At 41.2% G+C, this 16,516-nt stretch overlaps 1 protein-coding gene across 1 annotated transcript; it reads left to right on the top strand.

Annotated features, from left to right (window-relative positions):
• Positions 1-1,397: 1,397 nt before the first annotated feature.
• LOC131220743 (uncharacterized) lies at positions 1,398-13,620 on the top strand. Its single transcript, XM_058215559.1, has 7 exons — positions 1,398-1,929; positions 7,057-7,595; positions 8,642-8,709; positions 8,812-8,877; positions 10,849-10,938; positions 11,306-11,482; positions 13,087-13,620. The coding sequence occupies exons 1-7, from the start codon at positions 1,463-1,465 to the stop codon at positions 13,129-13,131; spliced, it is 1,452 nt and encodes a 483-aa protein (XP_058071542.1). The 5' UTR covers positions 1,398-1,462; the 3' UTR covers positions 13,132-13,620.
• The last annotated feature ends 2,896 nt before the right edge of the window (positions 13,621-16,516 follow it).

Below are 16,516 nucleotides of genomic sequence, written 5' to 3'. Positions count from 1 at the left end.
CGAGTGGATGATCCACGGACATCTAACGGACCGTTGGAAATGAAAAATAGCCATGGGTCTGATCTAACAACCACATGTTCATTAACCAGAGATCAGGATCGTTCAATCAATTTGGTTTTAGGATCGTGATCTATGTACGGTGGGTCCCACGATTTGGACGGTTTAATTTGAATTAAGTGTCTCCCCCGTCCAATTTCTGAGTGCATGTGTATTAACCATTATACTCCTCCAGATCATCAAAAGAAAATGGCTTCTTTCCTACTCTTTTTTTTTTTCTCGTGATGGTGGGCCACACCACACACGCCCCATCTTTACACGCTAGCGACATTGTCATCACCCTCGTGGCCTTTAATCATCATCACCTAGTAAAGTTAAGGGCCCTTTTTTAGTAGTCCGCGGACTACCCTGAATGGTAGTCCACTAGTCCTATGGTTGGAATGGCTAGTACATTCGGCCCACCATGAATGGTCTATCATGGCCGACAAATAAGCCCTATTACATCCTGCAAATGGATGGTTAAAATAAAAAGTTGGGACACAAGGGTCCCATCATCGGAAGGTTAGGATCGTCCTATCAGTGCCATTGCCACTTTATAACGGTAATTTGAAGAAATTTCACCACTAGTACACTAGTTCACTACACTATGTCATCCCGTACACGTGTCATCAACACATGTCAATCCAGACCATTCAAATTGTGGGCCCCATTATAGATGGAGTTTGGCCCAAAAAGTCAATCTGAACGGACAATCTTAACCACTTGTTCTTCTCAGCAGTCTATGCTATGGAAGAACGATGGACGGTTAGGATTGTCCATTGGATTCAGTTTTCTTTCTTTACTTCATCTATAAGAGGTTTTCATGGTATGGACCGTCTGGATCAATGTGCATGCATGCCACGTGTATGGTGGATGAGTTGCCACAATTCATTAAACAGTGAGAAACGCATACAGTAGTACAATTGAGCCCATCTCCACGTCAAGAAATACATTGGTACTCTGGCAGAGTGCGATGGATTATACGCAGACACTTGAAAATTTCTCAGAAATTGCAAACGTGGGTTACAATCCATTCAAATCAAACCGTTAAACTCATGGGTGAAAGTTTGGATGGACCACTGACCAAAAGCTAAACTTTTTTTTTTTAATCCTATTGTCGTATTGGTTGGCATTTATTGGACGGTTGAAAATGAAAAAAATAATCCAAAGGCCCTATTTCCACTAGCAAGTGTCCACGAATCAGACGTAACAGTGGGTCCCAGAATTTCAACGGTTTAACTTGAGTTAATGTGTGCCACGTATACATTTTCTGAGTGCCTGTGTATCAACCATCATTTGCAGCCAGAGTATTATGTAACTCCTCCTCTATATATTATTTCCCTATGCTTTTTTATCTTCGTTCCAATTCCCTCCCTTTCTCTCTAACTTCCGCTACACCCGATATAATAGACCCGAAACCCGGTAAATGGACGACTCGTGGCATCTCCGTATCGGATCGGACCTTGCGCGACGGAAATCAACGGATCCGGGCTCCGATTTCAGCTGCCCGACTCGTTCGTCGCTCTCCGAGTCCGAAACCCTCGACCCGGCCGACTTCCAAGACGTCTTCGGCGGCCCGCCGCGCAGCGTCTTCTTCCGACAGCACTCCGGCGACTTCTCCTCCTCTTTCTACGACGAGATATTCCGATCGGCGACGGAATCTGACGCTCCCGCGAGGAGGGGCAGGAATCTACCGGTTTTCCAGATTCCGGCCGCTCCGTGCCGGCGAAACGATGGGTTCTACGACGATATCTTCGGATCGGGGGAAGATCGACGGTCCAGATCGAGGTCGAAGTCGAATTCGTCGTCGGTTTTGAGTTCAGAGGATCTGAGTCCGCTCCGTCCGTCGGGAGCGGACGATGGTGGGTTCGCCTCCTTCGCTTCGAAGCTCAGGTAACGTTTTTTTTTCCCGCCGAATGACGGTTTTACCCCTCTCTCTTTTTCGAAAGGACGGGGATGACTGTGTTGTTGAGAGGAAAACGTGAGGGTAAAAGTGTCATTTCGTAGCTCCGAAATTCTTCGCGGGAGCAACATAGCCTTAGCTAATTGACTATTTTGCCATTGGAAATTTCATATTCTCTCGCAAATATTAGGGGTAAATCGGCCATTTGATGATAGTAGTGAACGACCGATTTTGCCCCTATCAATTGCTGAAAGTAAGTATGAATAGCTTTGCGAGCGGAAATTTCTGGGGTTATAATTGTCAATTGGTTGTCATGCTGCCGCCCTTAAAATGACCGATTTTACCCCTATAATTTGCTGAAAGGAAGATTTCTTCTGGGGTTATAGTTGTCATTTGGTTTTGCTGCTGCTGCTGTTAGGACCCGAAACCCGCGGGAGAAATTTCAGAGCTTGTCGAAGGCTTCATTACATTTTTACCCTTTTGATTTTCCAAGGGCATGGAATCTTTAGCCGCACGTGTCTGGAAATTCTAGGGGCAAAATCGGCATAAAAAAAGCTACCTGCTTCTTTATGTCGGGTAACTGTTTGTCAGATGACGGATTTGCCCTTGGATTCAATGTGAAGGGCTGGAAGATTTTAGTGGGGGTAAAACAGGAATTTCTTTTCTCACTTGCAAAATCGGTCACGTTCGTTATATTATCGTGTGATCCAGGCCGTTCATCAGGTGGGAACCCAACTTATGATGCTATAGCCTAAATATAGATTTCATCGGTCAATCTTAGCCGTCCAATCAAAGGACTTCAATCATAAATCGAAGTGGATCCCATCTCAAAGGTGGGTCCCACTAATAAGCGGTGCAGATCATTAGAAAAGCAAAAAAGTGGAATTAATAGACAGCTACTCTGCAGAGTACTGCAATTAACTCTTAATCCGCCAGTTGGGCCACATGGACCCGACTAGAACCCGTTTCAGGAGGCAGGCCCTGCCATGGCCTCTTTTTCTCTAAAAAATATATTTTTTAAAGCATGCCACCTGTCGAGTCGAGTTTTTATCTGAGTTTTAACTGAGTCATGACCAGATTGAGATTTTCTCAATTCTAACGTCCTCTTTGGATTAGATTACTGCAGGGTGAATACATGTAAATAAGTAATTATTACGTACTTATGTATTTATACCCTGTTTGGAAAGCTGGACACAAAATCGAGGAATGAAATTTAGAATGCTTGTAAAATCTGTGAGGCCATTTCAATGTATGAACCTTATCTACTCCGTCCATCTATGTTACCTGTTTATTTTAGGGTATGATGCTAAAAATAAAGCACACCCAAAGCACAAGTGGACCATACTTACAGGAAATAGTAGGAATTTAATGCTTACCATTCATCTAAGACTCGGATTTCCTACGAAAGGCTGGAAACCTAGGTGGGACTCACCGTGATGTTTTTGAGAAATCCACCACGTCTATCCATATTTTTAGGACTCGTAAGATCCAATACTCAAGTGGGCTAAAAACGTGAGGATTGGACTTCCACTGTTAAAATATTTATGGGGCAGTGGGCCCTAGAAGTTTTGAAACAGGATAATATTCATGTTTTTAGTTCACCTTAGTAGAAATGACATTATGACCGGTATAGATGGCATGTAAACATCATTGTCAATGCAAAGAGGTTTTCACTAGGAATCTCCCTACCCGCCTTTTCCTTAAATGCAGCCTACCTTAGTCCTGGATGCTGCTCACTTTTAGGCTCAAGTCTTAAAATAAACTGAAAAAAATGGATGAACTGTGGATGTCTCACAATTATGGTGGGCCAACCTAGGTTTCAAACGCAGGAAAGCTTTCGAATAAACTCTGTGGCTAACTTATGAACAAGTTGAATGGTAGATACATATATTTATTAGCTGTGAGCTATGACATGCCTAATACTGGGACCCATGGATTCATTCAGACGGACACGGATCAGATACTGACAGGTTGAGATATCAATTTAGGGCATGAGACAAAGAATGGGTCAGATTCAAAGCTCGAGTGGACCCCACCACAGAAAACAGTGAAGAGAGTGACGCCTTCCATTAAAAAAAGGGCCAAAAAAGTTTTCGATGAAGCTGAAATTTGTTTTTTCCCTTCTTTCATATCTATCTTAACTTATAAACAGGTTGGATCTCAGATAAACATCATAGTGGATCTTAGGAAGGTTTCAACGGTAGGCCTCTCTCTCCCCACTGTTTTTTGTGGTGGGGTCCACTCCAGATTTGGATCTGACTCATTCTCCGTTTCATGCCTTAAAATGATCTATCCAAATGGATGCACGGCGTAGATATAACACATACATTATGGTGGACCCCACAGAACTTCAACCTGTCAGTATCTAATCCGCGTCCCATTCAAACCAATTCTGTAAGATTTCAATGCGTGCAAGCACAGCTTTTGAGGCATAATTACTATGCATTTTCGGTCTCTACCAACCGCACGCGGAAAGTCATCATTTCTTAAATTTCCAACATTTAAAGCAAAGCAAAGTAAGCTAATCCAAACGGGCCCTTGGTAAAATTACGGTCTATTCGAGTTGGTAAGTGAGGTCAAGCTTTTTCAAGCTCTCAAGCTCTAGTTAACATTATCCTGACCATTCAAAAATTAAACATAAATATATACAGTTGATTTTTAAATAATTTTAGTTGTCCACATATAAATTAAATATAGGTGAGAGAGCAGTGACAAATGTGAAAATACACATAAATTAAATATAGATGAGAGAGCAGTTAGAAATGTGAAAATTGCTAGCGGAGAGATGAAAATCCTATAAGGTTACATCGAGGTTGGCGTTGAGTCCCTGTCTTTCATCATCATCATTAGTATTAGTTGGAACCTAGTCACATGACTTAGTTGACTCACTGAGTTGGAACCTTGTCAGTCAAAATCTTGTTGAGATGAGTTGATACATGATTTTCATTTAAAATTTAAAATTTTTAAAATTAATTGAATTACAATAGAATATATGGAATGTGGGGATGTGAATTTCCTCACATTTCTTCACAACCTTCCAAGGGAACCTGTGGAACAAAAAGCTGTGGGGCCCACCATAATGTTTGTATGCTAGCCAAGCCAACCTGTTCATGAGGTGAGTCCTATTAAGGGGATTCAAAACATAAGTGGGTTTAGAAAGATTTCAATGGTGGGTGCTCCTATCCCCACATTTTCCTTTGGGGTGGCCCATTAGAGTTTTGGATTGCTCATCCTTGCATGATCCGGATGGACGGTGTGGATGTTGTATTGGGCTCCTTAAGCTTTTTGTCTTATGCTTGCACGAGTTTACCATGGTCTAATATTCGACGACTCCACCTATGGAGTTGGCTAGACACTTTATAGGCCAACATGATCTATGGTTAGGGATGCGGATTGAGTGGTGAGGAGCTCACGGCTACATCGGTGAAATGACGAGATTTGATTGGAAGGGTAGGTTGCTAGAGATGGGCCGGGCCTTTTTAAAAGTTTTTTAGGCCTAGTACGCCACCCATCTTTAACAGCACATGGCCATCAATCAAATCTCACCACGCGGAATTGGATGGTGAGATCCTCACCACCCATTCTGCATCTGATAATTAGGTGGTGGTCACCACATGGGACCACCACCCAGTCAAGATCAGACATTGGTGATGTCAACTCCACGGTGGGGTCCACCCCTTACCTTGCTTCTATAAAAAGCCCATGATGTAAACGTGTACTCCGAATTGGATGGATAGGATTGTCAAATCACCGTGATTTTTGGGATACGGTTGTCCCTATGATGGCCCGTCAGATCAATGAGACCGGACTAGGTTAGGCGGGAGAAATGCCTGACTTTGATGAGGCCGTGACTGTGGGGCCCACCTTGATGTATGTGTTGTATATTCATGCCACCACCCTTTTTGCCAGCCCATTTCAAGGCATGAGCCCAAAATTGGAGCAGACCCAAACCACAGGTGGACCACACCACAGGAAAAAAGTGGTGATTGAATGACCTTGTCTAGGTGGGTGGATCAAGTTGATATTTGTGTTTTTCCTTCATCTAGGTCTGTGTGACCTTATCAACGGGTTGGATGGCAAATAAACATTATGGTGGGCCCTAGGAAGTTTCTAATGGTGGGCGTTCGATCATTGTTGTTTCCTGTGGTGTGGTCCACTTGAGATTTGGATGAACTTCATTTTTGGGACTTATGTCTAAAATGAGCCTGCAAAAGGGATGGATGGCATGGATATACAACATATACATCAAGGTGGGCCCACTATAACGGACTCACCGAATCCGGTCTGAGTTGTTCCAATTTCCACGCCCACACACGTAAGGTAGTTCATGTACCCACTAGTATATAGGGTATAATAAAAGATATCCAAGGCACCTAAGTGTGCCAGAATCATACAGGGGTATGAGATCCAAGCCGTCTATCAGATGGGCCTCAATGCGTACATCCCCTTTAGTAGAAAGCAGGCCGGATCTCATGTCAGGTGCACCACTTTATTTACAAATAATCGATGGATTAGAAAAACATGCTTTGTTTTTTCATCCATCCATTTATCTAGTAAATTGTGGCCCATTTGTTGTTCTGATTGGCCTGTTTTTTGCGCCATAGAATTAAAAAGATGTGATCCACCAGATGGACAGCCTGGATCTCAAGTCTGTGATTCAAGCTGGCACATGGTGGAGCATTGATGAGTCCCCAAGGTTACTCGCGCGAGTAGGATTTTCTTGGGCAAGTGAGCGAGATCTAAGCCGTTCATTGGTCAGGCATCACTATCTATCCAAACTGGACCTTAAAACAGGCCAGTCTGCTCATCACATGCAACACGCATGCACAAAGGTGGATGCGTGAAGGGATTGATCAAAGCTCCACATTCACCCTACAAGCGTGGCCAACCATGATCAAACAACCTGGATTTTTCAGGCCATGACAGATACCAGTGATACCCACCTGATGAACGGTTCAGATCTGTTTCAAGATTCACATTGCTCTGTGGGCCCAAAGCCCATCAACTTCATTCATAAAAAAATCCATCTCTAAAATCTCAGCGTGGGCCCAGAGCCCATCAACTTCATTCATAGAAAAAAATCCATCTCTAAAATCTCAGCCCATGTGTTTGATCAGGCCGATTATCATCCCATGCCGGCAAAGCTCGTCGTCGTCGACAGCGATGTCCAACGATCAGAAGAAACAAGGGACCGCAGGCGTCCCATGCACACGTACTTCTTTTGCTGAATTCCAATTCGCCGAGCCTGCCTCCGATGAACGGTTCTTGAAATCACATTTCGGGTTTTCTCAACACATGCCATCACCGGAGACCATCACTGTCAAACCTGATTCGTATCCGAGCGTCAAGATAACGGTCGATGATCTTGAAACTGACTCACCTTCGTCTGATATATCTTCAGTGGGCCCAGGCCCAGATGCTAGAAATAAAATTCAAGACCAATCCATGCAGGAATCAGAAGAAGAAGCTGAATTCATTGGCTCTTATGTCATAGAGATCTTGTCTGATAGGCGAGAAGAGGCTGCCGAGGAGGCGGTGGCCATCGATGAAGCAATTGCATGGGCCAGAGAGAAGTCCGGGGCCCAGAATACCGATGTTTTGAAGGAGAACTGTAGAGAAAAGGAGAATAGAAGAGGCCTTGTGAAAAAAGATGAAGGTATATGATTTCACTTGTTGAATTTTGGTAATGAATGGAATTGATTTCCATCTGATCAGGTGTGAGCCCCACCACCAACTGGGTGTATTGGTGGGCACCAAACACAAACAATGGTTGTGATTTCTACTCACCCATGTTTACAAAGACTCACTCGGATCAACTTGTTTAGAGTCAGGACTCGCCCGAGTCAGGGGTGACTCATGGTATCAAACCAGTTGGGGTGCTACGGAATCTGAGTCGACTCCACGAGTTGTATTGAACTCGTCGGAGTCTTACCTGAAAACTCGTATAAGGTGGGCCACATGGTGACGATGATTGTACAGAAAAATCATGCTGATTAACCAATTGGGTGGGTGGCCACAAACGTGCATTGAGTGTAGACCGCCCGCCCACCAAAGTATTCCGTAACGGTAACAGTGGTTGTAACGGCCAGCACCATTACCTTTACAACATGGGTTGTAACCTTCACTACAAGGATCATAACGGCTATTATGGTCTCTTTTTTATTGAAAAAAAAAGAAACCCGAAAAGCCTATATCGGTCCTATAACAGGCATTACGGCCTTTACTAGGGTTGTAATAGCATTTACGAGTTATTTTTTCTATAAAGGCTGTTATGGCCTTTACGATCCTGTAATGTGTAATGGTTATCACATTTACCTTTATATAACAGCCTTTACGGCCTTTACAACCCCTTAATGTGTAATGGTTGTCACATTTAGCTTTATATAACAGCGTTTACGGCCTTGAAACGGTTTTTCCGGCACATCATGCCACCCACAAGCTTTTTTAAACGGTCTATTCCTTTCATATGGGGGCATTTTCTCAGTACAATCATCTTCACGGTGGGGGCCACCTTATAGAACTTCTCATATACGTATGTATATCTTACAAAACCATGAAATATGCATTTTTTACTGAGTATATACTGTTTTATTGTTTATATAAATGATTTTAAAAACGTGTTTATTTAATTTCTCAATAAATTCATTTTAATTGTAAAAAATGCGTTTTTGGACCGTTATTTGTTGAATGTGATACTGGCAGGGATGTGCATTGTGCCAAAAATCGACGCTCAAGCGAGAAGAGGATATGATGATACCCAATTCCTCTTGGTAAATATTTTTCTTGTAAAAAACAAAAGAGAGTGTAGAAAAATCATTTTTTGAATTTTCTCTCATTATTTATTTATTTATTTATTTTTAATTTTTGTACAGGCCAGAGCATCTGAGGAATTGAAAAGATGGGAATCAAATGAGGAAAAACAGCAACCGGAAAAAGATGTAAGATTTCGGTGAATTAGTGTGTAAGTAGAATTTTCTGAATGTATATGTGTATTTAAATGCATGAATATGTACGTATGTGTGTGATTTCCATGTGATAAAATGTTTTTTTTTTTTTTTTTCATTGCCTTTTTCTTTATGAAAGACCTATTTTTTTTTATGTATGATCTTGACCGTCCATTTTATAGGCTATAGATTGAATTGTTAGAATTGGTTGGATCGGTATGATTTTTTACATGTTAGCCCAAGAAATTTATGCTGGACTTAATGGACGGTTCTAATCTGTCGATATCTCTGCATCCTAAATTGGATTGTATGATGCTTGATCCAAGAAATAATGTTTTTTTTTTTTTTTCTTTTGGGTCTTAAGCAGGTGGGCCCACCTTTCAGTAAAGTGACTCATTCATCTGAACCGTACATCATGGCATCCCATCGTCCTTAATGTCCTTATTAGATGATCCTACACAATTGATGGAATGGAATGTAAAACTAGTTTTCCACATCCAACAATGACCAAATCAGATGGTTAAGATCATACATTGGGGAAGATTTTTTGGAATGATTCCCATCACCATTTGATCCATCATATTAACGGCATGGAATGTACATTTCATGGGCTACGATGTGAAAATCACACTGATCGAATGATCTGACCCATTCATGTACTGGCCTTATTTTTTACAGCTGTCCATTTTTCTGAATGATGATGAGATCATTAGGATTCTCTAATAGGAGTGATTCTTAATAATGATTGTTGTTGCCGGACTCTAGCCAACGGATAAGATCAATGTAGAACTATCTACCGGTGGACCTACAAAAGCTAGAGAAGATGTGGCCGGTTGTGGGCCCTTCGATGCCCAAATCAAGCTTGTAGATGTTTTCAAAGGTGTGGATTAGGATTTTTTCTTCTCTAGCTTTTGCAGGTTCATCCTACGGTACAGTTCTATATCCATCATATCTGTTGACAAGAATCCGACAACAACAATAACCAATCCATGATGGGCCTCAACAATTAAAAAGATTGACAAGGCGTACTTTTCCATAAATCATCTGCACCGTCCATTTTATAGGCAATGATCAAATGATTAGTCTAATCGATGTGCGAGTTTTACATGAAAACCTATCATTAGGCACCTTGGATTTGGATTTTTAATTGATAATCTAAATACAAGTTTTACAATTAGGGCCTGTTTGGATTGGCGTATAAGGGTGTATTGTATTGTATCCAACTATTGTTTATGTATACATTCGATCAATTTCAGAATACATCTATATCAACATGCCATAAATTAATGTTTGGATAGGAAGAATTCTTTGAGCAAGTATACAAATTCTTCATTTGATCAATGTTTGATAGCCTCGATTTTCAATCCAATTGAATTTAGAAATTGCATTTGGTAACTTCAATTTCGCAATAGAGTCACTTCATAGAGAGGAGAAGAAAGCAATTATAATTATTGAAGAGGATTTTCCAAATTCAATATTTTTTGTGCTCTAATATCTTGAAAGGAATCACTACGAGGATTTTCAGATCTAGTTGGTTGTTTGGTAGTCTCAATTTTTAATCTTATTGAATTTAAAAATTGTGTTTTTGCAATAAGACCACTTCATAGATAGGAGAAGATATCAGTTATGACAGTTGAAAAGAATTTTCAAAATTCAAGATTTTTTGTGCTCTATCTTTTCTCTTATATCTTAAAAGGAATCCTTCTAAGGATTTTCAGATCTAGCTGGATGTGAAATTCAAAATTTTCAAGGGTGCCAAACATAATTTGAATTGTAGATCGGCAAAATGACTCCTGATGGACGACCTGGATTGATCGATCAGATGGTCCAATTGTTGCAATGCAAGTATAAATTAAATATTATAACTGATGATAAATATAAATTAAAGAAATTCATTTATTGTGTAGATTGGAAAAATCCAATAGAAATTGATAATGTATGTTGCTATCTCATGCAAATTGATAGATGGAAAAGGAGATGATGGAGGAAGATATAAAAGAGTGGTCTGCTGGCAAGGAAGGAAACATCCGCTCACTGCTCTCCACCCTTCAATATGTAATTTTTACTCATTTTCCTGCCATTTTCTTTTTCTAAAAGTTTCATATGGGACTGTCCATGGACCAGGCCAAGGTCTGTCCAAGCCCAGACTATAAAATGAACCTAGACCCAAGCCGCTCTTGTGATCATATGGCTTAAATTTCAGGATGGGCCCAGCCCTTGGGTCTACTATTCCAGCCCAAGCTGAGTCGAAACCGTCCTGACCCAAAAGCCCAATGGGTCAGTGCAGCCCATTCATGGCTCTATTTCTATCAACCTTCATGGCTAGCTGGGTGTGTGACCATGGCCCATTTTATCGTTCGTTCAGTCATGACATTAAGTACCATTTATCGCTGCATCCAACGGTTCTTGCTTTCGGATTCAGATTTTGTGGCCCACTAGCGGATGGCACGCCATCCCTCTACCGGACATGATCGAAACATCGCAAGTGCGAAAGGCGTATCAGAAAGCAAGGCTTTGCCTACACCCAGATAAACTGCAACAGAAGGGCGCAACAATTCCGCAAAAATACGTCGCAGAGAAGGTTTTCACCATCCTTCAGGTAGCTTCTTCTATGCTCCATTTTTTCAATACTTTTATATATCCGAGGGTTAGTGGGTCCGAACCCATGAGATTGGTTCAGACCCACTACCCTCTAATTAGATGGTTTGGAATATTATTTGTATGAAAGCTTAAATTTTAATTTTTATACCTGCTCATTATGATTAATGAGCCGAGGTCCAAGTCCTCTATGCCTAGACCTGACCCAATAAATAAATGGTCAGCTATTTTTTACTTGGACCAATCAGCCCAAACCTGAATTATAATGGGTTGGGTCTAAAATTCTGACCTAATTCTTAAATGGATAGGGTCCAGGTCCTTAACCCAAAATATGTGAGACCAAATTATGCCTGTTAATTTATGAATGTGGGGCCCACTATAATGAATATACCTTACATCTATGCCATCTATCTGTTTTGACAGCTCATTTTAGTATATGGTCCCAAAAATGAAGTAGATCTAAGTCTCAGGTGGACCACACCATTGGAAACAGTAGTGATTGAACGCTAAAAAATTCTGGTAGGCCACAAGTTTTGGATCAAGCTGATAGTTGTGTGGCCCCTTCATCCAGGTCTTTGTGATCTTATCAACAGGTTGGATGGTAAATAAACATTCTAGTGGCCCCCAAGAAGTTTTTAATTGTAAGCATTCAATCGCCACTGTTTCCTGTGGTTTGGTCCACCTAAGATTTGGATCTGTTTCATTTTTGGGATTATACCCTAAAATGAGCTGTCAAATGGATGGACGGCATGGATGTAAGGAACATACGTTACCGTGGGCCCTGGGTGGATCCCTGAAAAAGTGCAATGGGCCAGATCTAGTCCAGCCCACTCAGGTCCAGCTAGGTATGGGCCAATATAGTGGGCCCAAAAATGTTTGGGCCCAGATCTAATCTACCTTGGCCTAAAATTGGTAAAATCCCCATTTCCCACATGAATGTTTCTAATCCATCCGTTGATCAAGTGGGCCACATGTGCACAAAGGATCAGACATTTGCAAAAATGCAACCAAGAGCCTACATGCAAGATGTAGACTGGAACAGATGATTGTAGTATAGAACACATGCAAAGATGTTCACATACAATACTTTTTCCCGGGAAAATCTTGTCCATTCAAGAGGTAGTCAGCACTGTAAAGATCACCAATGTCGAAATCAAAGGACAGTCGAATGGTCTTACTCAACAAAGGGCCTTGCCCACCTTATTATTAGTAGAATGATAACATTTTCTCCTTTATGGTGTGGCCCACCTTTTGGATGGATAAGATGTTCTATGCAGGGGACAGGGATGATCAACACAGGCCCGTCGTAAGCGACACAAGGTGGGCAATTCACCATGAAAATCTCCTTGATTCGATCATCCTAACCTTCCAATTCGCTGCCCGCGAGAGGTCTGTTAAGGAGAACGATGACGTTTATTGGGAGTTTTTCGGGCATGATCCATCTGCCATCGATCGCATCAGATCAATGGTCTGGCCCACTGAAACATGGGCCACACTAGTGCAATTAGAAAACTAATCGATGCCTTTTATGGACTTAAGCTCGATATCTGGCCATTAGATTGTCGCATAATCAGCTCTCGAGATGACGGTTTGATCTCTTAACAGGACGCATGGGCTGCATTCAACGCTCAGGATTTCATGTCCGGATGACCGAGGGTTTTCTCAGCCCAACCCAAGCTGAGTTTGGAAATGGAAGGCCCAACGAACATAAGAGCCATGACTAATAGAAGACCGGACGGGCCCATACCAGATTTGCAGCATGCGCGAGACAGCAGTTCATCAGATGGGCCCATACGATACATCCCATCGGGTTCGGGGAAGAACTGATAATGTGTGTTTCTTCTTTGTTTTTCATTGTTATGAGTGGTTTTGATTAACCTTCACACTAATGTAAGAAGGAAACTGGCGCCATCAATCATGACTCGGACTGGCTCGTTTCGTTTCGTTTGAGTCGACTCATGGATATCGAACTAGGTCAGATCCTAATGAGTCAGATTCCGACTGGGCCGAGTCGAAATGATGCTTTCGAAGATGATAATGGTGTTGTTGCTAATTTGCCATATATGTGTATTTGTATTGATGTTGTTCAAAAACCAGAAAACCTCAACTCAGTAAGGCTACACAAAAATATTTAATCAAGACTGAGTCAGCTCAACTCGTTTTTGCAAAACTCGGAAAGCTTCAACTGCTGAAACTCTTCTGGTACAACTTTCTAGAGCGGATTAGGTGAGGCCCACCTTGATGTATGTATTCTATATCTACACCATCCATCCATTTTACCAGACCATTTTGGGGCATGAACCCACTAATGAAGAAACTCTAAATCTCAGGTGGACCATATTATAGGAAACAGTGGTGATTGAACAGCATACATTAAAAAGTTGCTAGGCCCCACTGTAATATTTATTTGCCATCCAATCTGTTGGTTAGGTCACACAAACCTGGATTAAGGTGGAAAACAAATATAATCTTGATCCAAAACATGTGGCCCATTAATGGTCACCACTGTTTCCTATGGTATGGTCGTCCACCTGAGAACTGCATCTTGTAACTCAATATGTTTTTATTGTACTAAGTAAACTCTGTTGGGCCTACCATGAATGTATGTGGCTTATCCACACCGTCCATTCGTTTTCCAGCTTATTTTAGGGGTTGAGCCCAAAATTGAAGCATACCCAAAGCTCCAACTGGACTACACCATAGGAAACAGTGGGAATAATGATTTCCTCGGTTGAAACCTTCCTATGGCCCCATAGCGATGTTTATTTGTCATCCAACCTCTTCATAAGATCACAAAGACATGGATGAAGAAAAAACACCAATATCTGCTTGATCCAAAACTTCTGTGGCACCCCAAGAAATTTTCAACAGTACGCCTTCAATTCACACTTTTTCCTGTGGTGTGGTCCATTTGGGCTTTGGATATGCTTCATTTTTTAGCTCAAGCCCTAAAATTATCTGGTAAAATGGATGGACGGAGTGGATATAATACACAAATCACAGTGGGCCCCACAGTTTACTCGGTACGCAACCCGCTTCCAAACCATACTTTGTGCACATCCGTTTGCCGAAGGATCAATAAATCATTCTAAGTAACAATGAAAATTCTAAAACATGAGGTCCATGATCTAGACCGTTCATACATTGGGCCCACCATTCCCATGATCCTGATCACCTGAAATAGATGACCATTGCCCATTGTGGGCTGTTGGTCGACTAACTAGGATCTCCATTTGCAACCGTCAAAAAGTTTCGTGATCCCATGTACAGTAGCGTCATGATAATCATATGGACCCAACCAGGTGCAGCTGCCAGATTAACGGTCTGGATTCCATACATACTAAGGGCAGTTTAATAATAATGTGAATAGATCAAATGACAAAACACCTTCACATTTTGATGGATAGTTCGTCTACATGCAATGAGGTGGGACCGTGGGATTTGTAGAATGCTAGATTTTCTAGATCAGACTGCCCAAACCACCAAACGTGGCACACGTGTAATCAGGGAAGGGTTTGCGAGATCTTAACCGCTCATCAGGCCGAATGGACAATTATAACCACTAGATTTGGGAAGTAATGGACAACAAACACTTGCAAGTATCTACATTCACAACCCAAGAAAAAACCAACCGTGAATGGATCGGATATTGCAATATCCGACTTGAACATAGGATACTGATACAAATTCATATTTTATCCAGAGAAATCAGATATAGCCATATAGGACCGATAACGATATTGTCCAAAGAACTCAAATATAAATCCGAGGTAACTAGATATCCCACTAATATTTAATTAAAAACTTTTAAAAAAAAGTTAAATACCTAATAAAATAAATAAAAATACCTAAAAATACAAAAAAACTAATTTCTATAACATAATTAGCTAATATCAAGCTTTAAAAAAAAAAAAAATTTACCACACATGGCCGCTTTGAACCCATGTCCTCAACGTTGAAACGCATTGTCTAAAACTAACCCATGGGTTGTAACAATGGTATGCGACAAACGGCCGATACATAAAGGTAACGGTGGCAACCATCACACATCACGGACCCATAACAGCCGTTACGAAAAATGACGGCCCTGTAACGATATAGAATTTCTGGGGTTTTTTTTTTTTTTTTTTTTTATAAATATTTTGAACAGAGAGAAACCGTAATGGCCATTACAACCCATATCATTAAGGTAACAGCGATGGCTGTCATGGCCACCATTACCATTCCGGAATACCTTGATTGGAACCAAAGCTACAAATCCTAAAGCATTTGAAGAAAAACTAAACCACTTTGAATATAGTTTAAGTCAACCAACACCATTTTTTTTAAGAGCTTCAATCAACACCACATCAAATTCATCATCCGCGTCAACATAGGTTACCAAAAAATAGAATTTAACAAATCATATATTAGCGTTTAATATTTTAGTTTAGAAAATTATGAAAATACCATCGCGTAATTGGGTAAGTAGATATGGATACTGAGATAGACCTGCTCAGAAGTCCGGTAACCAGACCGTGAGTAATTAGGTAAAAATTTTCGAATTGGTTAAAAGTCTCATGTCCATATCCAATTTTTTCATGTCGGACATGTTGGATAATCGGCTATCCAATACCGGTCCCATACACAGGTTTTCAGTTTGTACAAGTGGGCCATCCAAACCATTGATGGCCAATGTGCAAAAAATCTCCATGATGGGAAGATCCTAGCCATGAACTTTCAGCCATTTTCCTAGTTGAATGTAGAGCATTGCTATATTTTTTTCATAACCATCTCTTTTTTTCTGACCAGATGACATAAGGGTTATAATTTTCTCACTGGGGATAGCTGTAGAGCATGGTTCATCAGCAGTATGGACAAATATTTTAGATCCAAGGTATTCTGTAACGGTAATGGTCGCTACAACGGCTACCACCGTTACCTTTATGATATGGGCTGTAACAGTCATTCACTTGAGTCAGGGATAACTCGTTGTATTGGCTCGGATTGGTCCAACCGAGTATGAGTCAACCTGGCACGGGACTCGGTTGAGACT

This window comes from Magnolia sinica, chromosome 12, assembly GCF_029962835.1.
Source record: "Magnolia sinica isolate HGM2019 chromosome 12, MsV1, whole genome shotgun sequence".
Lineage (NCBI taxonomy): Eukaryota > Viridiplantae > Streptophyta > Magnoliopsida > Magnoliales > Magnoliaceae > Magnolia > Magnolia sinica.
Note: the sequence above shows the minus strand (reverse complement) of the source record. Positions and strands in the feature narration are given on the sequence as shown.

Bases quoted from the DNA above. Each gene is read 5' to 3' on its own strand.
- LOC131220743 (XM_058215559.1), top strand. From the start codon at position 1,463: ATGGACGACTCGTGGCATCTCCGTATCGGATCGGACCTTGCGCGACGG. The intron at 8,878-10,848 runs GTAAGATTTCGG...GCAAATTGATAG, and splicing joins AACAGCAACCGGAAAAAGAT to ATGGAAAAGGAGATGATGGA. The intron at 10,939-11,305 runs GTAATTTTTACT...TTTCGGATTCAG, and splicing joins TGCTCTCCACCCTTCAATAT to ATTTTGTGGCCCACTAGCGG.